The sequence below is a fragment of the Mytilus californianus genome, unplaced genomic scaffold (genome assembly GCF_021869535.1).
Source record: "Mytilus californianus isolate M0D057914Y unplaced genomic scaffold, xbMytCali1.0.p SCAF_14, whole genome shotgun sequence".
In the NCBI taxonomy this organism is placed as follows: Eukaryota; Metazoa; Mollusca; class Bivalvia; order Mytilida; family Mytilidae; genus Mytilus; species Mytilus californianus.
In genome coordinates, this window is record NW_026262626.1 from 13,752,093 (window position 1) to 13,779,276 (window position 27,184).

Sequence of the window (27,184 nt, forward strand, 5' to 3'; positions counted from 1 at the left end):
TGTGATATGGTTTCTGAGAAGTCGTAGGTAAACATTTCTTGTATGGCTTTATTGTGTTCCACTGTGGTGGTAATATCTTAAGTTTGACAAAAAAAATGCAAAATTAGCATAGGATCACCTCAGTAATGCAAGATTGTGTTTAAATCATTTTTGAGAGAGTTTCTAAGAAGCTTTAATTTGTATATGTTTTTCTCATAGTTTCATGTTAAACTGTGTCCAATAGTGGTGACCTTGCTGAAATTAGATTGGCAACAAAAAAACTGAAAATAGGTATTAAGCTATCTAATGATAGTTCCTACAATATTTTGAATAAATATGCAAAGAAACTCTTACGAAGATGGTTGGAATTTTAGGTACATTTGTAATCAGAATACTTTTGTGCCCAATCCAGCATTTTTTGACAGAGTTCACCTGAACTCGACCTCATTTAATGGATCAGTGATCAACGTTAAAGTTACCTGATTAGGTCCGTTTCTCAAATACTATAAGCAGTAGGTCAACTATATTTGGTCTATGGAATATTGTAATTGGTACATGTCAGTCTAGCAGGTTTCATCCGACCCTGACCTCATTTTCATGGTTCATTGGTTAATGTTAAGTTTTTTGTGTTATTGTCTGTTTTTCAAGTACTATAAGCAATAGGTCAACTATATTTGGTGTATGGAAAGATTGTAAGGTGTACATGTCTGTCTAGCAGGTATCATCTGACATTGATCTCATTTCTATGGTTCAATGGTTAATGTTAAGTTTTGTGTTTTGGTCTGTTTTTCAAATACTTATAGCAATAGGTCAACTATATTTGGTGTATGGAATGATTGTAAGGTGTACATGTCTGTCTGGAAGGTATTATCTGACCTTGACCTAATTTTTATGGTTCAATGGTCAATGTTAAGTTTTTGTGTTTTGGTCTGTTTTTCAAATACTAATTGCAATAGGTCAGCTATATTTGGCGTATGGAATAATTGTAAGGTGCACATATCTGTCTGTCAGGTATCATCTGTGTTTTGGTCTGTTTTTCAATTAGCATACACAATAGGTCAACTATAGTTGGTGTATAAAAAAATTAAAAGGTGTATATGTCTGTCTGACACAATTTATCTGACCTTGACCTCATTGTCATAGATTTTTAAAAATGTTAAGTTTCTGTAATTATGCTTTTAGTAAAACCTTTATCTTTAAGACTTTCAACATAAAATCAATGGTCAGTAAAGCAGGCAAGACATTTCAGTGTGTGCACTCTTGTTTCTTTTGAATTGTTTCATTTTTTTCACATTTTGTCATATAAGAACCTTCAACAGCAGTAGACTATGCAGTTTGAGATTTGCTCATTGTAGAAGTCTGTATAGTGACCTATATCCATTTACATCGTCGTCATTTGGTGGGTATTTGTCTCATTGGTTATCATACCATGTCTCCTTATTTTTATATTAAATGATTTTGGTTGCATTCCAGGCTTATCAGATAATAGTTTTAAAAAAGAAACCAATTAATGATATGCGTCCAATATGCAATGATATAGTCAAGTGATTTCAGATGACACTTAAGAGTTGCATTACAAAAGATACCACATGCTTACTAAATCTTGCATGCCCAAAATAGCGAAACTTGTGCTAACAGAATTAGTACTGACGACAGCTCACCATTAGGTCCAAGTAAGCTGAAACTTGAAAATATGAGGACATGTATATACATATCAAACAAGGACAAATTTTCAAGAACAAATATACCACTAATTATAACATATAAACGATATACAGCTTACCCGTAATGATAAATTACCCTATGATATTTTACTTTTTATTCATAATCAATTGCACACAACAACAGCACTTTTTTTAACATGTACATGGTATATATATTTAACAATAAATTGCAGTGCTGCACATACTTAAAAAGACTTGATAAATCTATACACATACATCACAGTACCCTATCACACAATGGAAATACATAGTTAAGAAACAATAGAAATTTCTTCAATTGAGCCATGATCAAATACACTTTATTGCTATTTGTTCGTCATTATTGGCCATTACAGACCACGACAGACATTCCTGTAAAATTTTAAGTCATAAGAGAAAATGTCTGAAGCAACAATGCAAAAGTGATCGTTGCATGACATCAATAGTTCAAGTGTTGCAAAATCTCAGGTCAAATATTGATAATCTATAATGACTCTTACAACAGAACAAACATAACAATCACTGAATACATGCTTTAGAGATAACTGTATTGTATTTGAAGCTATGCGGACGTCCATCGGTAGTTTTACTGTCGCAAATTTAGTTTACCTGGCGACGCGTAGCGGAGACAGGTAAACGGGTATTTGCGACAGTAAAACTACCGATGGACGTCCGCAAAGCTTCAAATACAATACAGTTATCTCTATTCTAATGCAAAATAAAATGCTTCGCTGGGCGCAGCTTGATACGACCGCAGAGGTCGAACCCTGAACAGTTGGGGCAAGTATGGACACAACATTCAAGCTTGATACAGCTCTGAATTTGGATTGTGATTAAATATTTGACACAGCATAGGTTTCTGACACAGAAAGAATGTGGTCTAAGAACTTGATTTTTTTTAATTTACCTATTATGATCCAATGTCCAAAATCAAAATACATGGTTAGATTCAGCATATCAAAGAACCCCATATATTCAATTTTATTTTAAATCAAACAAACTTTAATTTTGGACCCCAATTTGGACCAACTTGAAAACTGGGCCAAAAATCAAAAATCTAAATACATGTTTAGATTCAGCATATCAAAGAACCCCATATTCAATTTTTGTTAAAATCAAACAAAGTTTAATTTTGGACCCTTTGGACCATTAATGTAGACCAATTTGAAAACTGGACCCAAAATTAATAAAATGCTCCGCTGGGGCACAGCTTGATACGACCGCAGAGGTCGAACCCTGAACAGTTGGGGCAAGTATGGACACAACATTCAAGCTTGATACAGCACTGAATTTGGATTGTAATTAAATATTTGACACAGCATAGGTTTCTGACACAGAATGAAAGAACTTAAAAATTTTAATTTACCTATTCAAACCATATCATTATTATTTGCTTTTATATATAAATCAGAAATCAGAAATAACCAATTTAAAATGGAAAATTTTAAAGAAAAAAAAGGAAAAAAAAATCCCCCCCCCAAATTTTTTGAACCCCCTTATGATTCATCACCTGAAACTCAATCCCAGCCTTCCCTTTGTGGTATGGTACCTTGCAGTACAATTTCAGAGAGATCCATACACTTGAACACAAGTTATTGTCATGAAACTAGAAAAATGCAAGTTTTTTGGCCCCTTTTTGGCCCCAAATTCCTAAACGTTTAGGGCAATTACCCCCAAACTCCAACCCAGCTTTCCCTTTGTGATATGGAACCTTGCAGTACAATTTCATAAAGATCCATACACTTACACACAAGTTATTGTCGTGAAACTAGAAAAATGCTTGTTTTTTTGCCCTTTTATGGCCCCTAATTTCTAAAATTTTGAGGGAATTACCCCCAAAATCAATCCGAGCCTTCCTTTTGTAGTATGGTACCTTGCAGTACAATTTCAGAGAGATCCATACACTTGAACACAAGTTATTGTCTGGAAACTAGAAAAATGCTTGTTTTTTGGCCCTTTTTGGCCCCTAATTACTTAAATTTGGAGGCAATTACCCCCAAAATCAATCCCAGCATTCCCTTTGTGATATGGAACCTTGTGATACAATTTCATAAAGATCCATACACTTACACACAAGTTATTGTCATGAAACTAGAAAAATGCTTGTTTTTTGCCCCTTTTTGGCCCCAAATTCCTAAAATTTGGAGGCAATTACCCCCAAAATCAATCCCAGCATTCCCTTTGTGATATGGAACTTTGTGGTACAATGTCAGAGAGATCCATATACTTACACACAAGTTATAACTGGAAGTTACAAAAATGCTTATGTTTGGCCCCTTTTTGGCCCCTAATTCCTTAACTGTTGGTACCCTAACCCCCAAAATCAATCCCCACCTTCCTTTTGTGGTATTGAACCTTATGGTAAAATTTCATAGAGATCCATTCACTTAAACTAAAGTTAGAGTGCGAAAACTAATGTGTCTTCGGACGACGACAACGACGCCAACGTCATACCAATATACGACCACAAAAATTTTTTTTGCGGTTGTATAAAAACAAATCATTCAATTTTAGTCATTATTTCTGTGTAGAATTTTCATTAAACGAAAATTCCGCAAAATGATGTTATCTTCTTTGGCGCCTAATCTAGGCGACGTCATAGGTGTGCTTCCTGCATCAAACGTAAACACTGGGCGTTTTCTGGGTTCTTGTCCGCTTCAAAATGTAATAAAATTTGATGAAAAGAAGTTTTGTAGGTCCAAATGTGAGTTTTTTTGCTTATTATTGGAGAAATTACATGTCAATATATTCCCGAATTCAAAATGTCGGCTTCTTTAGTTACAGACAGGGAGATTGAGAATTTTACGCTTGTCTTCATCCAATCAGAGCCATTGATATAAACTAATTGCATTAGAATAGCTGTTTCTCTCTTTGCCTTTACCCCTGAGTTTTAAATCTTTAGATTCTTAAGAAAATCACTTCCACAACTGGTAAAGTTAAAGGTATCATTTTAGGTCAAAATTAAACTTAGACAAAAGATGCAAGAATCTGTGTCCATAGGAAACCATGCCCAGATCACACTATATTACTAATTGTAGTAAACAGAAAAGTCAGGATCAAAACCCTTATTCAACATATAATTTTAATTGTTTACGTTATAATGAACATGTGTACCAAGTTTACAGTTGATGTGATCAAAACGTCAAGGTAAACTCTGTGGCCAAAAACTTGAATCTGATACAGGATAGAAATGCAGACCGTTAACACACAATGCCTTTAATTTTTGTTTTTAGTTTTAAAAGTAAAACAGTTATATTTTCTTCTTCTCTTGAATTTTAATTGACAACAATGCTCTTATAGTTGTTCATAGTTGTCTCTACTTTTCCTAAAAGTATAATTTTATGGATAAGGAAAATCTCCTTTGTCTATTATCTTCAAAATACTGCTCATTTATGATTCTCCAGGGAGCAATTTTAGAAGACCTTGTGCACTTAACACCTGAGCATAGAAGACTTTCTTAGTTTAGTTGAGATAAAAAGTTAAACTCTATAAAAAAATTTATCAGAAACCAGAAAAAAATTGTTTATGCATATTTTGACCTGCTAAAACTTTAACTTGAGATTTTAAGAGGTTGTAAAAAGAAGATTCAGAGGAGATTATTAAGACCTTGAAAAAGCAAATTAACATCTAACAAATTTTTTACACAAGTAAATATATAAACTTGCATAAATATTACCCCTGACCGCCCTGTATACTATCGTAGGCAGTTAATAAAAGAAACAAACATATTTGCATTAATTGGGATCTTCATTCTGATTCAGAAAAAAAATGTCACTGGAATTCATGGACAATTTATGTTAAAAAATAAACATTTGAAAAGTGTGCTTAATAATACTTCTAACAGTTTATTATCTGATAATTTCCTTCTCATTCTGCATCAGTTCCAGGGTTTTTCCATGGCATTCAACAAGATGGTATCAGTAGACATAGATGAAGATACCAAAAGTTACTTTTGAATTCAAGACATTAGATAAGCTTCCCTGGATAGAAATCATGGTACAGTGCAGATAAGTGGACTCATTAGAGCTGGAACTGTCATGGAGTTTGGAATAGTGATAGGAAAATTTGCATTTCAAAACATGCTGCTGATGGTTACAAAATTCAGGGGGTTTTCCAGGATTATTTGACATTTTTTACAAGTGTAAACGGCATGTATTTCCATGCTGAGAATGACTGATATAATATTCAAGGATTTTCAAAGTAGAGTGGTAATCCCTTGACTGATTTAAGGTTATCACTACAAGATTATACTCTTGTGCTCTAATAGGGTACCCACCTTTGGTCACAAGGTCATGTTTAATAAAAATTACCTCTGGTCACTTTAAAATAAAACAAAACATTCAAATAAACCATTTTGAACCTTTGTTTAGGTCACAGGTTCTATTAAATGAGAATTGAGGTCGCAAGCAAACCCTCAAGTCTTTCTTGATTTTGTTATTGGGTCCCACATTTACCTTTATTTATTTAAGCACTCTTATTCTTATTCATGTAGGTTAAACTGGAGAAAAAAATCATAAGTAATGGACTAAATCACCAAATATAAATGAAGGGAAATAACTCATTATATATCAAATGGCTTATTGGCATTCAATGAAAATATTAGTTTTACATGCATGTACAAATAAATTCTCTTTATTTTCATATTTCAGAAACACAATCATTTTATGTAAATTAGGGCTATTCCATTAAATTGATTGTGGGAAAGTAGGATGTTAATTTTCCTTTTTGGCCATGGGGGGCATGGCTCATTTATGGTTGTATGTACATAAGATGTATGCAAATTACTTAAAGCATGGTTTCTTGTTGGGAAAACACGAAAGTCCATTTTTTCCATCAAACATTCATTTTAACGGCATAGCCCTATCAATCAAAATCATGTTTATGGTTAGAAAATCAGAACAATGTTTGTATATGCTATTGAAATGAAGAAAAAAAAAATTTGAATGAAAAATGCTATGATCTTTGGTTTCTATCAGAAATTCCAACAAGTATGCTGCAAACTTCAAATCAAAGCTCAACTCTTCTTTTTCTGTTTGTTGTCTTTCTAAAACATTGATGTCTTCTAAAGAAAATTTACATAGAATGGAATAGACATGACACAGTCATATCAATGTTCAAAGTTGCTTGTGAAATCTATAAGTCCTGATGCATTATGCTTTAGAAATCTGGCCTTTTCAGTTAATATAATTCTCATCAAATTTACAGGCCCTTCGTGAAAACTTCAGACTGTAGGCCTAACCGCTGACCCTGAATTGCTATCGTACATTATCATCATTTTAAATCACATTTCATGTTTCACATATCATTAACTGATACAGTTCAAAATATTCATTTGCAGAATTGCAAGAAATTATTCAAATCACAAGAATTAAAATAAATAGACCTAGATTTTGAACTCTCTGCATCATCCTGTGTCCGTTTTGTCTAATAAGCATATATGCAGAAAATTGTCTGGGTAACTAAAATTCTGGGACAACCACAATACTGGAGTATTTAATGTCATTTCTATACCGTGTGTTACAACTCTTTTCGTAAATGTATCTGAAACAAAGATGACATGGTTTAAAAAATTAATAACACATAAATAGTGAAAGAACAGAGTTCCAATGTCCCCTGCGTTGCACATATTTTATATCAAAGGTACAAGGGCAATAACTAAAAAAAAACCTTTTTTTGTTCTTTAAAACAATTTATAAATATCTTAGAGAAATGAAGGCTTCAGAGCAAATGCAATGCGATTTCTGTTATAATTAATTTTTCCAAGGGGCATTACTCGTTCAAAATATTTGATCAGAACTTATTTTTGAAATTGTCAAAGACATGGCTGATATAAATCTATGATATAAGTTTTATAAAATTCTGAAAGAATTTGAACACATGAGAGCGCTAACAATGCAATTTTCCATATAATCAATATTTCCAAGGGACATAACTCTTTTAAAAGTAATTGATCGACACTGATTTTCAAATTTGTTTGAGACATTGATGATATAAATCTTTCATATAAATTTTATATAAATCTGGCATGAATTGTACACATGGGTGCTAACAATGCAATTTTCCATATAATCAATATTTCCAAGGGGCATAACTCTTTTAACAAGCATTCTGTGAGTATTGCCTGGCAATACATAGTCCCCTACCGGTTAAAAATTCATTGTACTGGAACAAAATGCTAACTTGATCTATAACTTGTCATGGTGTAAACTATATAACAAATATCAAGTCAATATCTTAAAGCATGACGAAAAAAATGTGGAAAATTGATTATTTGAGTGAATTTTCTAAGTTCAAGGACCATAGCTCTGCACAAAATCATCAGGCCGGAACAAAATTCGAACTTGATCTGTAACTTGTCATAATAAAACTATATACCAATCATGAAATCAATATCTTCAAGCATGACACAAAAAAGTGCGGAAAACTGATTATTTTAGTGAATTTTTCTAAGTTCAAGGACCATAACTCTGCAAAAATTCGTCTGACAGGAACAAAATTAGAACATGATCTGTAACTTGTCATGATAAAGCAATATACCAAATATCAAATCGATATCCTCAAGCACGAAGAAAAAAAGTGTGGAAAACTGATTTGCCGGACTGATGGATGGACAGACAGACAGACAGACGGACGAAGTGCAAACCTAAAGTCCCCTTCGACTTCGTTGGTAGGGGACTAAAAATAATTGATCAGCACTGATTTTCACACTCGTCAAAGACATTGCTGATATAAACCTATGATATAAGTTTCATTAAATTCTGGCAAGAATTGTACACATGAGAGCATTAATATTGCAATTTTCCATATAATTAATGTTTCTAAGGGGCATAACTCTTTTAAAAATTATTAATCAGCACTGATTTTCAAACTCGTCTAAGACATTGCTGATATAAACTTATGAAATAAGTTTCATAAAAATCTGGCAAGAACTGTACACGTGAGAGCGCTTACAAGATCAGACAGATGGACACACAGATGGACGCCCAGTATTTCTATGTCTTGGCAACGCGTTGTGCGGGGGACAGCACTCATAATTCATAAACAAGCATCAACTGTACATGTGGATTCAATATTAGTCATGTGATACTAATTTTCTTAGTGGATTATATGGGTATAGGTAAAATATGTATTTAAATACTGGTATTCAACAAAGTACACATTTTTTATAGGCTTGTATACGGAATTTGACAAAACCATGAAATCAAATCTCCATGAAATTGCAAAATATCCTCCATCCTCGAAAATTGATATCCATGAAAATAAACGAATTTGCAATATATTGTTATGCTTTTTTTAACAGTATTGTTTTTGCTCATTGCTGAAGGATGTATGGTGATCCAACCAAGGTAGTTGTTTATATCCCTGTCATATGGTCTCTGATGGATAGTTGTCTCATTGGCAATCATTCCATATTGGCCTTATATTATATTTAACTAATATTCCAACAAAAACATTCAAGAGCGGACAAAATATGAAGCTGGTCTTACTTTTGCATTTCTCAAAGTTTGGGATGATCATTTGGAAAAAAAATTTGCAAGGGTTCAGCGGAACCCAGTATCTTGCTGACTTTTCCTGTTAGTCGCAGGCTCAACAAAAATGGGGAAATAATTATTAAAAATTTTCCTCTAGATACTATCTTTTGATTGTGAGAAAGCTTCTGTCCGAGTTTGGTAAAAATCCAGGATGGATTTTGAATCTAAAAAATGTTTTGAAAACTTTAACTGCAGACTGTATGTAATGTTAACCGGAAGAAAAACTAAGTCCATTTAAAAGCAATATACAGAAAAACAGGAAATAAATTTTTACAAAAAATTTCCTTCTAGATACATGTACTAGCTTTTGATCATAAAACAAGCTTCTGTCCAAGTTTGGTACAAATCCAGAATAGTTTAAGAAAGTTATTAAATTTTTTAAAACTTTAACCACAGAGTGAATATTTGTGGACGCCGCTGACGGAATGTAGGATCGCTTTGTCTCACTTTTGTGACAAAAGTCGCAGGCTCGACAAAAAGAAGAATCCAATGGCATTTTTTTTTTAATTAAGAGTTTGGCAAATTTCTTTTAAGAAATCAAAGTTTATTTTACTATTTCAAAACTGGTATTTGAATAAACTTCAGGAAGTACTACATTTTTGTACATTGTTTTACCAATAAAAATCTTTCTCACCTTCTTCCCACAAATGTGGGACACATTCATGAAGTAAATCCCCTAATTTTTGTTCCTCTCCTTCTGTATTGCATGGTTTAAATATTTTTTGGATATTTGGAATATCAATCTAAAAATAGAAACCATAAGGGAGACAATTCTTCAAATCAGTAATGTCATTATACATATACATTGTAATACTATTTAAATACTGTAAACTACTGAACTAATTTTCACAAAGAATTTACTTACTTGACTTTGTTACTTAGAAGATACTTAACATTGGTTGACAGATACATGTCAGTGTTTTTTCCGAGCTATGTCCTTTTATCTAGGTCTCTCAATAAAAGGTTAATTTGGTAACTCATGGATGAATAAATAAACTTTCTGTTTAGCTTTTCAGATATCATGGTCAAAGTAATGGGTAAGAGGGGAAATATGGGAATACATGGGGTCCATTTAAAAATTGTATTCTGGTATTTTAGTCACTACAAAACAAATCTATTCCTTTGTTTCCTTTTGGTGGACATAACATTTTGTAAAAATTTGCAGTTTTAAGTGGTTCTTTTTTAATTCGGAAATTATTGGTATTCCAGTCTTCAAAATAATGATTGGCAAGTAGACTTGTTTTTAATCATATTTTCTCAAACATGCATTCTAGAGGTAAGTGAGGGCATGAACAAGCAGATTTTTACACTTATTTATTTATTCTTTATATTTTAAGCACCCTATTATTCTCTATTCTTTGTTTTTTTCATTCTCTCTTTTCTGTAAACCCCAGTAGGGGCCCTAATGAGTGTTTGACCTGATTGTGTATGGCCAATATACTGTCAGTAAGTAAAATAATATGGTCATGCATGTGATATGCTCTCATCCAATGAAATAGTGTTTTTTTTTTCAAAAGTATAAACTAACCCTGTTTTAATGAAAGTCTTTTGATAAATAAATTTCTTTAATTAAAAATCTCACAAATGTTAAATGTAGATAATAGTGATCCAAAATACAAAATTAGAACTGTTTTGTAATCAATCTAGGGGAGAAAACTCTGACAAGATATCAATTCAAATAATTGATACATGGTGAATATATCTCCATGTACAAAATGTATGAATTTGAAACCTGCTCTGGTGGAGAGATGCACATCTTCTTATTTTTACATTTGTAATAGACCTGCACATTGAGCCAGATTTTGAATGTGCTGATTCACTGTCGGCAAGCAGACATGTCACATACCCAGGCATATTATTCTCACTCTAATCTGACCAGTCTTTGATCTGCTGGTTCTCCTAAATGCTGTGTGATTACAGAGCAGCAGCAAATACCAATTTTCATGTCTTTGGTTTGATCTGAGTGGGGATAGACTCAAAATCTGCCACCCTCAAAATGAGCACGCTATAAGACCACTGAGGTAGTCATCAATCAAAGTCAAATTAGTATCATCACTTCAAATAACCACTAATCACCCTATTTCCCAGTGATTTCTTCAACATATGCAAGGGTAATTGACTCTCATGCAAGTGGGAGGTTTAGCTAGCTATTAAACCAGATTAAATCCACCATTTTTTTCAGGAAAACCCCTGTACCGTTTTCTTCAGGAATAAGTGACAGCCATTTTCCAGTCTTTTCATTGGTTGATATAATTGAGCATTTTGGTTCAGTCAGGTGTTATGAACATACCCACTTTTTGAATTTACCTTGGAGTTCGATATTTTTATCAAATACATTTTTTACCTATATCACATTGTGTGTACTGTATACATGGTATACAGATAAGTTTACTTACCTGATATATTCTAAAAGGAATGTATTTGAACATGTCATCACCGGATGATTCCATTAACCGTTTATTTACTGACCAAAATTGATCATATCTGTCTGAAATTAGAAAAAAAATAATCATTTCCTTATTAAATAAAATTGAGAATGGAAATGGGGAATGTGTCAAAGAGACAACAACCCGACCAAAGAGCAGAAAACAGCCCAAGGCCACCAATGGGTCTTAAACACAGCGAGAAAATTCGCACCCAGAGACTGGCCCCTAAACAAAAATGTGTACTAGTTCAGTGAAAATAGACGTCACACTAAACTCCTAAACATATAATAGAACTAAAATTTAAAAAACATACAAGACTAACAAAGGCCAGAGGCTCCTGACTTTGGACAGGCACAAAAATGCGGCAGGTTAACATGTGTGAGATATGAAAAAAAATTCCAATTTCAAAGCTATATAAGAGCATGCAACAGATTGCTGGAGGTGTGCCTACGATCCGGTTTTGGAAAGACTTAAAGATTCAGTTTAAAATTGACTGTTTAAGTCAAAGTGTTGTGACCCTAATTAACTCCCCTCAAAGACATCTTAGATATGGGACTGACATTTTTAAAAGTATTACAAAATCAGATGCAAAGATATTTGATAAGCATGTGCAAAGTTTTAATAAAATGCTCCGCTGGGGCGCAGCTTGATACGACCGCAGAGGTCGAACCCTGAACAGTTGGGGCAAGTATGGACACAACATTCAAGCTTGATACAGCACTGAATTTGGATTGTAATTAAATATTTGACACAGCATAGGTTTCTGACACAGAATGAAAGTGGTCTAAGAACTTAAAAATTTTCAATTTACCTATTCATACATGTGATGGACTGTGAAACTCAGATCAGGAGATTGGGAAATTTTGGTCAGGAGATTAGGACTCAGATCAGGAGGTTTTTAATCGACATTAATTTTGTTGTAAATGTAACCGTGTGCTGTAAAAATGGTCTTTTAAAGTGTGTTTTCTTCAACTTTCCAACCAATTTATTATGTTTATAGTACCCTTGCACTTATAAAGTTTCTCCATCTTTATATTCTACATGTTCAATCTAACATTGTTTTTTTCCAGTATGTTCTTTAAATTTTTTACTTCATATTCTATAAAACAATCATTGCAACCAGAACATTTGTTTAGCTGTCTGCAAATAGTTTTTATTTTATTTTTTTTTCTCTTGCAAATAGTTTTTATTTGCAAACTCAGAAATTCATTCTATCTGTAAAGTTAGGGTCATAGTTATTATATAAATTTCAATTTAAGCCTTAAAAGGAAGTATAGAATCCTCAAATAATTTTCAAATTATTATTTTTTTATTTGTCCTAAGACATTTAAAATCATTTAATAACCATCCTTTTATGATTATTTGTTCAATTTATATTTTATTTATATTCTTTTAAAAATTTTCATTATTAAAAGGAAAGTAACTTAAAACAGGATAAATCAAGGGAAGTAACCCAATAAATACACAGTTTTTGTTACACAACGGCAGTTAGCATGAGGTAATAAAATGCTTCGCTGGGGCGCAGCTTGATACGACCGCAGAGGTCGAACCCTGAACAGTTGGGGCAAGTATGGACACAACATTCAAGCTTGATACAGCTCTGAATTTGGATTGTTATTAAATATTTGACACAGCATAGGTTTCTGACACAGAAAGAATGTGGTCTAAGAACTTGAATTTTTTTAATTTACCTATTATGGTCCAATGTCCAAAATCAAAATACATGGTTAGATTCAGCATATCAAAGAACCCCATATATTCAATTTTTGTTAAAATCAAACAAAGTTTAATTTTGGACCCCAACTTGGACAAACTTGAAAACTGGGCCCATAATCAAAAATCTAAACACATGTTTAGATTCAGCATATCAAAGAACCCCAAGAATTCAATTTTTGCTAAAATCAAACTAAGTTTAATTTTGGACCCTTTGGACCTTAATGTAGACCAATTTAAAAAACGGGACTTAAAATTAAAAATCTAAATACACGGTTAGATTTGGAATATCAAAGAACCCCAATAATTCAATTTTTGATGAAATCAAACAAAGTTTAATTTTGGACCCTTTTGACCTCAATATGAACCAATTTGATAGCGGGGCCCACAAATAAAAAATCTAAATTCATGGTTAGATTCAGCATATCAAAGAACCCCATATATTCAATTTTTGTTGAAATCAAAAAAAGTTTAATTTTGGACCCCAACTTGGACCAACTTGAAAACTGGGCCCATAATCAAAAATCTAAACACATGTTTAGATTCAGCATATCAAAGAACCCCAAGAATTCAATTTTTGTTAAAATCAAACTAAGTTTAATTTTGGACCCTTTGGACCTCAATGAAGACCAATTTAAAAAACGGGACCCAAATTAAAAATCTAAAAACACGGTTAGATTTGGCATATCAAAGAACCCCAATAATTCAATTTTCGATGAAATCAAACAAAGTTTAATTTTGGACCCTTTTGACCTCAATATGAACCAATTAGATAGCGGGGCCTACAAATAAAAAATCTAAATACATGGTTAGATTCAGCATATCAAAGAACCTCATATATTCAATTTTTGTTGAAATCAAACAAAGTTTAATTTTGGACCCCAATTTGGACCAACTTGAAAACTGGGCCCATAATCAAAAATCTAAATACATGTTTAGATTCAGCATATCAAAGAACCCCATATATTCAATTTTTGTTGAAATCAAACAAAGTTTAAATACTGGACCCTATCTTGGACCAACTTGAAAACTGGGCCCATAATCAAAAATCTAAACACATGTTTAGATTCAGCAAATCAAATAACCCCAAGAATTCAATTTTTGTCAAAATCAAACTAAGTTTAATTTTGGACCCTTTGGACCTCAATGTAGACCAATTTAAAAAACAGGACCCAAAATTAAAAACCTAAATACACGGTTAGATTTGGAATATCAAAGAACCCCAATAATTCAATTTTAGATGAAATCAAACAAAGTTTAATTTTGGACCCTTTTGACCTCAATATGAACCAATTAGATAACGGGGTCCACAAATAAAAAATCTAAATACATGGTTAGATTCAGCATATCAAAGAACCCCATATATTCAATTTTTGTTGAAATCAAACAAAGTTTAATTTTGGACCCCATTTTGGACCAACTTGAAAACTGTGCCAAAAATCAAAAATCTAAATACATGTTTAGATTCAGCATATCAAAGAACCTCATATATTCAATTTTTGCTAAAATCAAACAAAGTTTAATTTTGGACCCTTTGGACATTAATGTAGACCAATTTGAAAACTGGACCCAAAATTAAAAATCTAAATACACTGTTAGATTCGGCATAACAAATAAATAAATGTGATCAAAGATTTTACAAATCTAATGCGCCATACTGTGCAATTAAAGATTACTTCTTGAAATTTTTCAATATTTGAAATTTGAAAAAAAAATAATATTTGAAGAATAATTCTTTTTAATTTCTGAAATCTGAAATGAGAAAAAATTGGCCCCCCACAATTTCTTTTTATCCCCCCCCCCTTTTTCCCCCCAAAAAATTCTTTCCCTCAAGATATGGTCATAATCTCAATTCAAATTTCCAATGGAGTTGGCAACCATAATTACCCATTTAAATTTACCATAGTGCTAACTTAATCTATTTTATAATAGAATTAATAAAAATATAGTGTCAAATCTTTCATATGGATTTTTTTGTAAAAAAAAAAGATGAAAACATTTGCAGATATTTTTACTGGTCTTCCTTTATAAATATGCATTTCTTTAAACATAATTTAAAAGCAGTGTAAGGGAAGTAACCAAAACGTTGTATTTGGATTACCTCCCTTACACTGTTTTAGATTATCTTTATTGTTCATTAACCATTACTTTATACATAATTTAAAAGCAGTGTAAGGGAGATAATTTCAATGATGTATTTGATTTATCTCCCTTACACTGCTTTAAATTATGTTTTGTACTAAAGTATTTGTCCATTAACCAGGACAACCTTGTTTTTCCCCCTTTTTTGCCCCTAATTCCTAAACGGTTTGAGCCATAACCCCCCAAAGCAAATCCTAACCATCCCTTTGTGGTATGGAAACTTGTAGTATAATTTCAGAGAGATCCATACACCGTTCCACAGTTATTGTCTGGAAACTAGAAAATGCTCATTTTTGGCCCCTTTTTGGCCCCTAATTCCTTAACTGTTGGTACCATAACCCCCAAAAGCAATCCCAACCTTCCTTTTGTGGTATTTAACCTTATGGTCAAATTTCAAAAAGATCCATTCACTTAAACTAAAGTTAGAGTGCGAAAACCAATATGTATTCGGACGACGACGCCGGACGACGACGACAACGCCGGACGACGATGACGACGCCAACGTCATACCAATATACGACCACAAAATTTTTTTGCGGTCGTATAAAAATCGTTGCTTACCAGTATGTTTGACACCCAAGCTGACAAGTGAAGCCATATAATTATGCATGTTAATTGATTTACAGGTAAAATATAACTTCAGGTAATGTCAGTTACACCAGATGCCTGAGATGTTATGTTGGGCAGAAATTTTTCATTCATGAAAAATTTCATACACGGGATTTTTTCAACAGGAGGGGGGGAGGAGACCCCTGAAAACGGGATTATTGTACTCCCGTCGGGAGGTTCACATGTATGCCTATTCAAACCATATCATTATTATTTGCTTTTATATATAAATCAGAAATAACCAATTTAAAATGGAAAATGTTAAAGAAAAAAAAGGAAAAAAAAAATCCCCCCCCAATTTTTTGACCCCCCTTATGATTTATCGCCCCCAAACTCAATCCCAGCTTTCCCTTTGTGGTATGGTACCTTGCAGTACAATTTCAGAGAGATTCATACACTTGAACACAAGTTATTGTCTGGAAACTAGAAAAATGCTTGTTTTTTGGCCCCTTTTTGGCCCCAAATTCCTAAACGTTTAGGGCAATTACCCCCAAACTCAATTCCAGCTTTCCCTTTGTGATATGGAACCTTGCAGTACAATTTCATAAAGATCCATACACTTACACACAAGTTATTGTCCTGAAACTAGAAAAATGCATGTTTTTTTTTCCCTTTTATGGCCCCTAATTACTAAAATTTTGAGGGAAAACCCCCAAAATCAATCCCAGCCTTCCCTTTGTGATATGGAACCTTGTAGTACAATTTCATAAAGATCCATACACTTACAAACAAGTTATTGTCATGAAACTAGAAAAATGCTTGTTTTTTGCCCCTTTTTGGCCCCTAATTCCTAATATTTGGAGGAAATTACCCCAAAAATCAATCCCAGTATTCCCTTTGTGATATGGAACCTTGTAGTACAATTTCATAAAGATCCATACACTTACAAACAAGTTATTGTCATGAAACTAGAAAAATGCTTGTTTTTTGCCCCTTTTTGGCCCCTAATTCCTAAAATTTGGAGACAATTACCCCCAAAATCAATCCCAGCATTCCCTTTGTGATATGGAACCTTGTGGTACAATGTCAGAGAGATCCATACACTTACACACAAGTTATGTCTGGAAGTTACAAAAATGCTTATTTTTGGCCCCTTTTGGCCCCTAATTCCTTAACTGTTCGTACCATAACCCCCAAAATCAATCCCCACCTTCCTTTTGTGGTATTGAACCTTATGGTAAAATTTCAATGAGATCCATTCACTTAAACTAAAGTTAGAGTGCGAAAACTAATGTGTATTCGGACGACGACGCCGGACGACGACGACGACGACGACGACGACGACGACGACGCCAACGTCATACCAATATACGACCACAAAAATTTTTTTGTGGTCGTATAAAAACTGAAAAATTATGAATATTCAAGGAAATTCAACCGAAAGATATAATTTCAATTTTAAATATATATTTGTTTACAGGAAACATGCAAGAACCAAAAAAATAATAACATGAAAGTTGTTGCTTATATGGACATGATGGACAAACATTATGGTATATTATTTAGTTGATTCTGACATGTGCTCTAAATTTGTAGGTAAAAAAACTACCTGGAAATTGATCTAAATCTATGTATATTTAACAAAAAAGCATTGAAGAGTCTTTACTTAATGTCCCAACTGCAATTGTTGCAAATGTAAAAAATGTAAAAAACTAACTAATTTTAATTTGGTAATACTAAATCTTTTAAAAAGAAATTAACATGATGAATGGAAATCTTAAATCAAAAGTTCCAATTTTAGATTTTTTTTTAGGACACATCTTGTCCTGTTCCCTTACATGATTAATTAAAAGTAACATTAACCTTGTTATCATGACAAAATTAGTATAATTTGCCAAATTTCATGATTTCTTGTTTTGCAAAATTTTGAGTGTACTTTGTAAGGGAAAAGTAAGTATTGTCTAATTTATTTATATATTTTATTGGTTTTATACATTGGTTTCAATCCATTGAGCAGTTCAGAGGAGAAAATTATTAAAGAAAAAGTTTACAGATGATTGCGGATGAAAAACCCATAGTGATGGCAAAAGCTCACATGGCCCTTCTGGTCAGGTGAGCTTAAAAGGTCCAAAACAAACACTTTGTCCTCTAAATCATGTTTATGGGAATATCCAAGTATATTTACCATGTAATAATGCTGTCCATAACTGTTTGTGGTCTCTTTTCTGCATATTATTAATGATCTGTGCTCTGTGTTTCAAGGAATCTGCTTCCTTCACCATGGACATAAACTGGGACTCAACTGCTTCTTTACTGGGACAATGTAATATCTCATCTTCAGGGAAATCCTGAAATTAGGAAAAAAGGATGTTTTTTTTTCTAGTATACTTCTCTTTAGTTGTTTCTGTACATGCTATATGGGGATACCACCAATATCAAAATAGACCCTAAACATAATATGTGGAAGTTTTCTTGCTAATGGAACATTTTTCTAATGCCCAAGCTTAAAGAAAATATGAAACATTGGCATAGTTCTTGAAATCTTTTTTTCCCTGGTGGACCCTGAAGAAAATCTACTGGTCCTCACTACAATTTATATTGCAAAATACCAACATTGTGTCGGTCCTTTGCAAAATTATGGTGGTGAAAACCTTCTGATCACCACTTTGCGAGAACTCTCACATTTGGTTTTATTAAGGCTGTAATGTGAAATATTTACCAGTTGAAAACCTCAACAGTACTAATGTAGCATTGAATAAAACCGTATTGTCTTAAAGTGTGTAATGTCAAAAACTAGATACTGACGATGGAGAAATGAAACAATTTGATTGTTTATTTTGTTATGTTTGGAAACTAAACATAAATAAGTGACAGACAAACAGAAGTGAACATCACTTTGAGGCAGGGATAGTTTATAAAATTGAGAATGGAAACGAGGAATGTGTCACAGAGACAACAATCCAACCAAAGAGCAGAAAACAGCCCAACACACTTGATAAAACCAAAGGCATTGGAGAAACACTTTTATTTGCTGTTCGTTTTCAAAAAGACACAGTATAGCCTTTACAAAGAGCAAAAGCTATCACCTCACAGTAAGTTTAAAATGACCTTTAGCACTAGTCAGTTTATTTTGCTCAATCTCAATCTAGCTAAACCACACAAGCTCTTTCAATATTTTATGAAAAATTGCTTATTCAAAATATTGTTCATGAATTTATATTACTATTTACACCAGTATAATAATGACTGTTTTCACAAATTTTTAGGTATTTCAAAAGAACATCATAATTCAGTGACATTAACAATTTCTACAATATACATGTAGGTACGGTAAGAGGTAATACAAATATGTATGTTTTCTTTGAAAGTTTATTGTCAGTATTAGATTAATGTGTGTTTCCTCAATAAAATGTTTTTTTGTCTTCATATTTCCTGGTTATACATGTAACTTCTTACCATTGATCTTTATCCTTCCTTGTCATCTAAACCACGGTCAAAACAAAAGCTTAAAAATTTATATTACCTGCTTCTCCGATAAGCACTTGCCATTCATGAGTAAGAACAATGACTGGTCAGCTCGGAGTCAGAATAATTTGTCACGATTGGGTGACATGTCTTCATGCGTAATGTTACCTTAAGTTGTGATGTAGCAAATGAAAAAAACCATCTCAGCATGTCTGTCTAGTAATTAGCAGGATCTATATTCATTATATTCATATCACATTATCATGTTTTCATCCTGAATATGCATTTAATTTGCCACCGGATGTGAAACAGCAATTGATCAATCCTTGTCTTTTTGGTATATTTTTATATACAATGTACATATTTATAATTTCAGACGATTTGTGATTGTAAATATTGTGTTACCTGAAAATGCACTGTAATATTCCAAGGTGTTGAATCTTTATCACCATATAAGTCATAGAGTACACCTATTGGATAGTGCCTGCAAAACAGTGAAAAATAAAAGTAAAAAAATAATGAGAAGGTACTAGTACTGTAGACTTAAAAATATCACTGTCCTTTGATCAACTGAAAATATAGGTATACTAACTATATAGAAGCAACATGAAAATGTTCTGTCAGGAGCCTGTTGTTAAGTGGTTGTCGTACTTGTTTGTTGGTGAGGTTCATAATGTTTCTCGTTTCTCTTTTTTTTTATATAGATTTGACCGTTGGTTTTCCTGTTTGAAGTGTGTTACACTAGTCATTTTTGAGCCCTTTATCAGTCAGGGGCGTTACTTAAACAAGTTATTTTTTTTCATTACTTATATAAGTAATTTTTGTTTTTAAAATTTTTTAAATCACTTATTATATTTAGAGTTATTTCAAATATCAATAAAGCATGGACTAACTGTAGTTTTTATGAATTTGTACATTATTTTATTACATAAAATTAAGAATTTATGAATTAATGAATTTGAGAGGAAAACAAAGATAAATGGTTACTTTAAAAATAGTGACAAAAATATTACTTGTATAAGTTATTCTATACATCTTTGAAAAAATTAGTAATGAAAATTATTTGAGGAACATATGTAATTGTTTTAGGTTACAAATTATAAACAACTTTAAGCCTTAATTAAATCACAAGTTCCATCTATTTATATCTCTCTATCTTTAAGATTTTCACGGAAAATGATATTTTAATAGTTCCAAGAGATCAATCTTTGACCCAGAAGCGTCGATATGATATGTAAGTGTGTCAGAAAGGCAATTAGTGTTTCAGGAAGATTAGTTTTTATATTTCATTGGAAAAATAACCAGATGTCTGTGAAAAATGGATAAAGCTAGTAAAATCTGTATGAATGGACACCTGTTAAAGTAATATTTACAAAAATTACTTATATAAGTAATATTTAAAATAGCCTTGTTTTCAATATAACTTGTATAGGTAATTTTAAAAGTTACTTGTTTAAGTAATGCCCCTGACTGTTTATAGCTTGCTGTTCTGTGTGAACCAAGGCTGTGTGTTGAAGGTCGTACTTTGACCTATAATTGTTTACTTTTTATACATGTGACTTGGATAGAGAGTTGTCTCATTGGCACTCATACCACATCTTCTTATTTATACATCTAACAACTCAGTTATATAAAGATATTGAAGTAAGCAAAAGAGTAGAGCCAAGAACCCAAATAAATGGCCATGTATAGTGTAATTTTTAAATTTCAATTGTTTAAGTAAATATAATGTGTATGTATTGCTAAATATGATCTATTTGAAAATATAATAAATAAATATATTATTCTGAAACAGGAAGATTTCATTTTCGTTTATAGTTTTCTTGAAATTTTGTGTTCATGTGTGCATAATTCTGTTGCTCATATATATTTTGACCAAAAACCATGTGTGAAATGTTCATTTTTCGGTCAAATCAATAAAGGAGCAAGGACAATAAGGCCCTTATTTGGCCCAAATAGTACTGCAAATTTAAAAGTTATCATACATATTCTAATATTTGTCCTTACTAGACTAAGGTACAAGGTATTCAGAAATTAAAAACAAATATCACATTTAAGATTTTGTAAAATTTCTTGTTTTCTTTGTTTTTCATCAAATTTTAAGTATATTTTAGATTGGAAAAGTATGTGTGCACCAAACATGCCAAAGAAACAACTATATATTTCTCTTAAATTATTTTGTTGTTTCTTTGGTGAGCTCAATATTTTGATAATTTAAAAAAAATCAATAAGCCAATTTTGGGTCATTATCTTATAGATGTTACATCAATTAAGCATTCAAATATAGCAAGAGAATGATTTTTCAAAACTTAAATCTTTTAAAAACAAACCTACAATGGTAAGCTAGCAATCACAGAAACAACTCATTTGAATTGATTGACAAAGAAAGCTTAAAGATGAAATAGTGAGTTGCTGCTTGAACATGAATGCCCTTGAAAGTTTTATATATGAAAATAAAAAAATATAAATAAACATCGACAATATATTTTTGGGTATCAATAATTTACCATTTTAGTGGTTGTTCGGAATAGGCTAGCCACATCTCTGTTGCCTCTTCCTGATTAACATATTTTGAAAAATGCTTGTTAACTCTATCTGTCACCAACGGGAAGTAACTCAGTCGAGGTAACATAAGCTGTAAAAAAAAGAAGATAAAACGATCATAAATAAATGCATGTGTAATGTGTGTTGAAGACCTATTGGTGGCCTTGGGCAGTTTTGGTGGGAAATCATGTTTTGGTTATGATTAACAAATACTTATCTAATAATTTTTTTTTTTGCCAAAATAATCTACGTTCCAACATGTCGAATTTTAGTTTTAAATAAGACAGATTTTGTATACAAATGTGTATGAAAACTATACAAAATGTACAAATGTATTTGAAACCATACAAATAGATATAAGAAGATATGGTATGAGTGCCAATGAGACAACTCTCCATGTACACATATAAAATATACACATTTGAATATTCATCTACTGTTACTCACATAAATTGACTCTGGTTCTTCACCAGAATCAACCTCCTCTAAAGGCAGTGAAAATCTTACAGGGATTCTTCCTTCCCATAATTCCCTTAAAATCTCACGATCGTCTGCCATGACATTAGTACATTACTTTTTAATCACCTAAAAGGAAAATCGTCAAATTTGAAAAAGGAGAATATATAAAACGTCAAATAAACATTTATATATTGTACTGTAACCATGGTAACAATGTGCTAAACTGTTTCTTACCTATACTTTAAAGGTTTTTTCTTAATTAAATGAAAGATTCAGAAATGTACATGCAGTGTTTTCCCCAGAATTTTCAAATACATGTAGCACCATGGAAAGTAACATAGCACAGGTTTTCCAAAAAAATATAGCACCATGGCTCCTATACATTCTATTATAAAATCATCCAAGATAGCACCATGGTAGAAAATATACAATGTAGCACCAGGGTACCACAGTGCTTTAAGGCCCTGGGGAGAACACTGACATGTGGTCTCAGAACCATTCATTTTTTGTTGTTTGTGTTGGAGGAAAAAAAAGGGGGGGTTTCCTCTCAGGGCAAACACTTCTTTTTGACTACATGTAGCTTTGATTGAACAAAACAAAAATTCAATAACATACAGCAGTCAGGGGAATTAGTTAAACAATTTCTTAAATCACTTATGCAAGTAACATTTTGTTCAGAAATGTTGCAAGTAAGAGTGGTCTTCTTTAACACTAAATTACCTAATTAAGGAGTAAAAATAAATCGCTTGACTAAGTAATCTAATTTTATTGTAGCTTTAAATATATAATATAAATGATCCTTGGATTAATTATAATGCTGAAATTATCAGAACAGACGTCAGGTGATGATCCTTACATGAATCTGGGATAATGTCATGAATATCACTTCTTACAGTATCATACCTCTATTTATTAAAATAAACCTCACTTCTTTTCATTACCCCCACTATTTTCAACACTCACCATTGTCCACATACTGCTTACAATTTTGGACAAGCGGGATAGTTAAATTGGGAGTACACATAAATATAACACAGCTGTTAGAATTCTCTAACAGCAAATTAACTCTGGTACATGTACATGTAGTTAGTCTTAAAATAAGTTGAACAGCCTGTTCCTGGGGAAAACACTGATTGTGTATACGTAGTAGTAAATTTTGAAGATGCCTGCATATACATGTATGCATTGCTATGTCATGTACAAAAAATCAATGTATGTCTGGGGTATAAAAATATGGTCATCCTTTGGTCTCCTTCTGACTGGCAATAGAACACTTGCAAAAGTGGGGCATCTGTTTTGCTGAGTAGGACATGTAGGATGTATAAATTCACAACCACTTCCATTCAAAATAGGGAGTTTATCTGATGCCTCATGTAGAATGAGTATCATGCTGTCTGCACATTAAAAATCTTGCAGCATCTCTTTAAGTGGTCTGTATGTGGCCTGTTGCAAGGCTAAAATTCAGTATGCATGTACCCTCATTTCCCAGTAGCATTCCAAATTTCCCACCCTTCATCCTGGTAGAACTCTATACATTACTATAACAGCCTAAACAGGCATGACAGCAGTGTTCTCCACAGGATTTTTTTAAGGCGCAAAATTCAAGGGCGCGTAACTCTTTTTTTAGAGTGAACGTTTGTGATCTGAAGCAATAAGTCATAAATCATGACATGCAATATGAATTATAATGCTTTGTGTTATGTGTTTAATAATGCAGAGTATTAATGAATTACAAGAATATATATATGAAATAAATTGATTTTAAACACAAAAGTTATTTATATTCAGTCAATTAAAGAAGTCAAAATATAAGTATTCATCTCTACTCTCTGCTCCTTCTAGGGATATTGTTTCAAGATAGTGTTATTTTGTTGGACAGTCTGTTCCTCAACTTTGTCTTTATCCTCTTCAGGGTTAAAAATTAAACCCCAACTCACAATAACTTTTGCTTATACCCCCTTTAACATTTCTAAGCCATGAAAACTCAGTCAGCCACTTGTCATTGAAACCAGAAAAATGGTGCTTGCTTTTATCAATTGCTAAAAATTGAGCTTGGTTGGGATTAGGAGAAGCAATGAAATCTGCATATACTGACAGTGTAGACGGAGGTGTATTCCCCTTTTCATTAGTAGTCATTGGTCTGAAAAAAAACTTCTACTTCCATCATCTACCATTTGCTTATAATTCACCCCTTTGTTATTTGCAGAGAACATGTTCATTCAGAATTAATAAAATCGAATATGGTTAAGATATTTGGTATACAACTTTTAAAAACAAATTTTTTTTATAAATGAACAGCTGACCAGTTTCCGTAGTTTCACATTACGCTTCCGTGCGTATTATTGTTTAATCCTATCTTTGGCAGATAGATATAAACGAAACTACCAATTCGTTAAAGTTAAAACCATTGAAATTATTTACCAGTGACATTATACAGAAGCTGCTGCGATTCTGTACCCGTGTTGATTGTCACATATTTCCCGACACACGGATTCACGATCGATGTTCAATGATCATTTTATTTCTAAAAATATGACAGTTTCAGACGAATTTACCTTGCAAGCAACATTTTTTCACTTTCTATTAAAAAAATCACTCCTCGTTTTCTTTAATCAAACTTTATTTTAATTTTTTCAATTACTAATACTTTCATTCATAGTTTTCATCGTAAATATCTTTAGCATATTCAAATTTATCATGTGTATTCAACACGTTCATTGGTCGTGTTTAAATAGATTCTTCTTCTCGACCAATGAAAAAATTCGTTATATAAATGGTCAAGTGATCACACACACGATGCGTAAATACAATGTATTTGCGATCTATTACTTCAATTTCTGCACTGAATTATTAAAATTTTTTATTTTCTTCAAAAAATATCTATCTTCTTGATGATCATTTATGCTATTACCTGATAACATAGTCCGATAAGGCTGAGATAAGCGTGGCTCAGGTAAAGCTAATTATCAGTTATTGCGTAACACTGACCGACCCATCAGCGGTGATCAGTAACTTGACAATTTTAACCAACATTTATAATGAAAATGTGAAAATTAACACGCTGCGGGATCAAGTATTAAGGGACAGTGGCCAATTAAGACGCTGCGGGATCTACAAAAATATTATGAAGGCGCTGCGGCACCGCAGCGTCATATCGGCCTGGGGAGAACACTGGACAGGACCTACCTTTTGTATAAATTGCTGATTTGTTCTCATCCTGAAATGCATGAAATATTTGCCACTGGACATTAAGCAAAGAACTAACAATCAATCAATTATGGTTATATGTCTTTTACATTAGCAACAGGGGAGACAAATATGAATGACTGCAGACTTGATGTATAACTTTAAATAACCATCATAACAGTCAGCAAAGATATAAATTTTTCTTATTTAGGATGTTGATGTCCCAATATCATAATATTGCATTATATTACTTGTCATGAGGGAAAAATAATTTAAAAATGTCGACTAAGTGATACAAATTACAATATATGCATGTCCAACCTAGAAACGTGTGAATTACCCCTAAATCCAACAGTATAAAGAAAATCGTTAAAGTGAAGATAAAAACAGTCTTCCAACATGTTCAATGCAACATACTTATTAAGAATTATATTTTGTACCCTAACCATTTCTTACGACCCAATTTGTACATGTACCATTACAAAAAACATTTTTGTACACTAGTACCTTATATGGAATATTTACATGTATGCCATTTCGTACCTCATATTTATTGTATGCAATTTCCTACCTCATGGAGTATTTATATGTATTGCTATCCTTTAAAGACCACTCGACCTTAGAAATATTATATTAGAAAAGTTTTAAGGCCTGGCATCCACTAGATATATAAAAGTTAAATGCATTTTGTGTTTCAGAAAGATGTAATCTTTTTTGGATTTTGATGGGCATTTTTTTTCGTTCATGCAGAAGGTGAAAAATAAACTAAGTTCATGAAGTTGGGATACAACTTTGAGATGCTCCCTCTCAGGTAAAAACTGTATTGTATTGATTGTCCTTGATAGACATGGACAATAGGTATCTACACATCTATAAGTGAGTTGAAGGGTTTAACTGAGTGGACAGTATCAAAGCAATTCAGGTGTTTGTTTATTTTTACAACTTCTGCAGAAAGGATAAAAAAATGCCCATCAAAATCCAAAAAAGATTATATCTTTCTGAAACACAAAATGCATTTAACTTTTATATATCTAGTGGATGCCAGGCCTTAAAACTTTTCCAACTGGACAGGTAAGTCTGTACTCAGAGTAGTTTTTGAGGTGCAAACACAGCCATTTTTGTCCATTTGTTATGATGAACCTTAAAAAGTATACATATCATGTGACATTCCTGAACTTGAACAACCAAAAGACAAAAAGGTTTGACTACGCGGCTAAATAAATGCATTAGTCATCTTCCATGTGATTTTGCAATTCTACTTTGTATTTTGAAACACGATGACTGGATGGTTGATGACACCCCTTCTGGCTTCATCTATTCACAGTAAGGGGCAGTTTAAAGTCTTGCAATATTACCAGGATGTCAAAATTGAAAAAAATGAGAACTGCATCATCCATACGTTGTCACTTCTTTAGAGTAAAACTGTCATATTATGTGAAATTGCATCACTGATTCAGCCGATGAAAATTCTTCACAAGGAAATAAA

General features: G+C 32.5%; 1 protein-coding gene across 3 annotated transcripts; it reads right to left on the reverse strand.

Moving 5' to 3' along the window:
• Positions 1–1,783: 1,783 nt before the first annotated feature.
• On the reverse strand, positions 1,784–27,184 carry LOC127724250 (autophagy protein 5-like). 3 transcript variants are annotated; one of them, XM_052231182.1, is made up of 8 exons: positions 27,098–27,184; positions 22,501–22,638; positions 22,017–22,144; positions 19,915–19,993; positions 18,230–18,392; positions 11,611–11,702; positions 9,849–9,957; positions 1,784–7,223 (listed from the first exon to the last, which is right to left on the reverse strand). In XM_052231182.1, the coding sequence occupies exons 2-8, from the start codon at positions 22,609–22,611 to the stop codon at positions 7,087–7,089; spliced, it is 819 nt and encodes a 272-aa protein (XP_052087142.1). In that variant the 5' UTR covers positions 22,612–22,638; positions 27,098–27,184; the 3' UTR covers positions 1,784–7,086. The 3 variants fall into 3 exon arrangements, with proteins under 3 accessions (XP_052087142.1, XP_052087141.1, XP_052087143.1); XM_052231181.1 differs by having other exon boundaries at positions 27,054–27,184; XM_052231183.1 differs by lacking the exon at positions 27,098–27,184 and adding an exon at positions 26,958–27,035.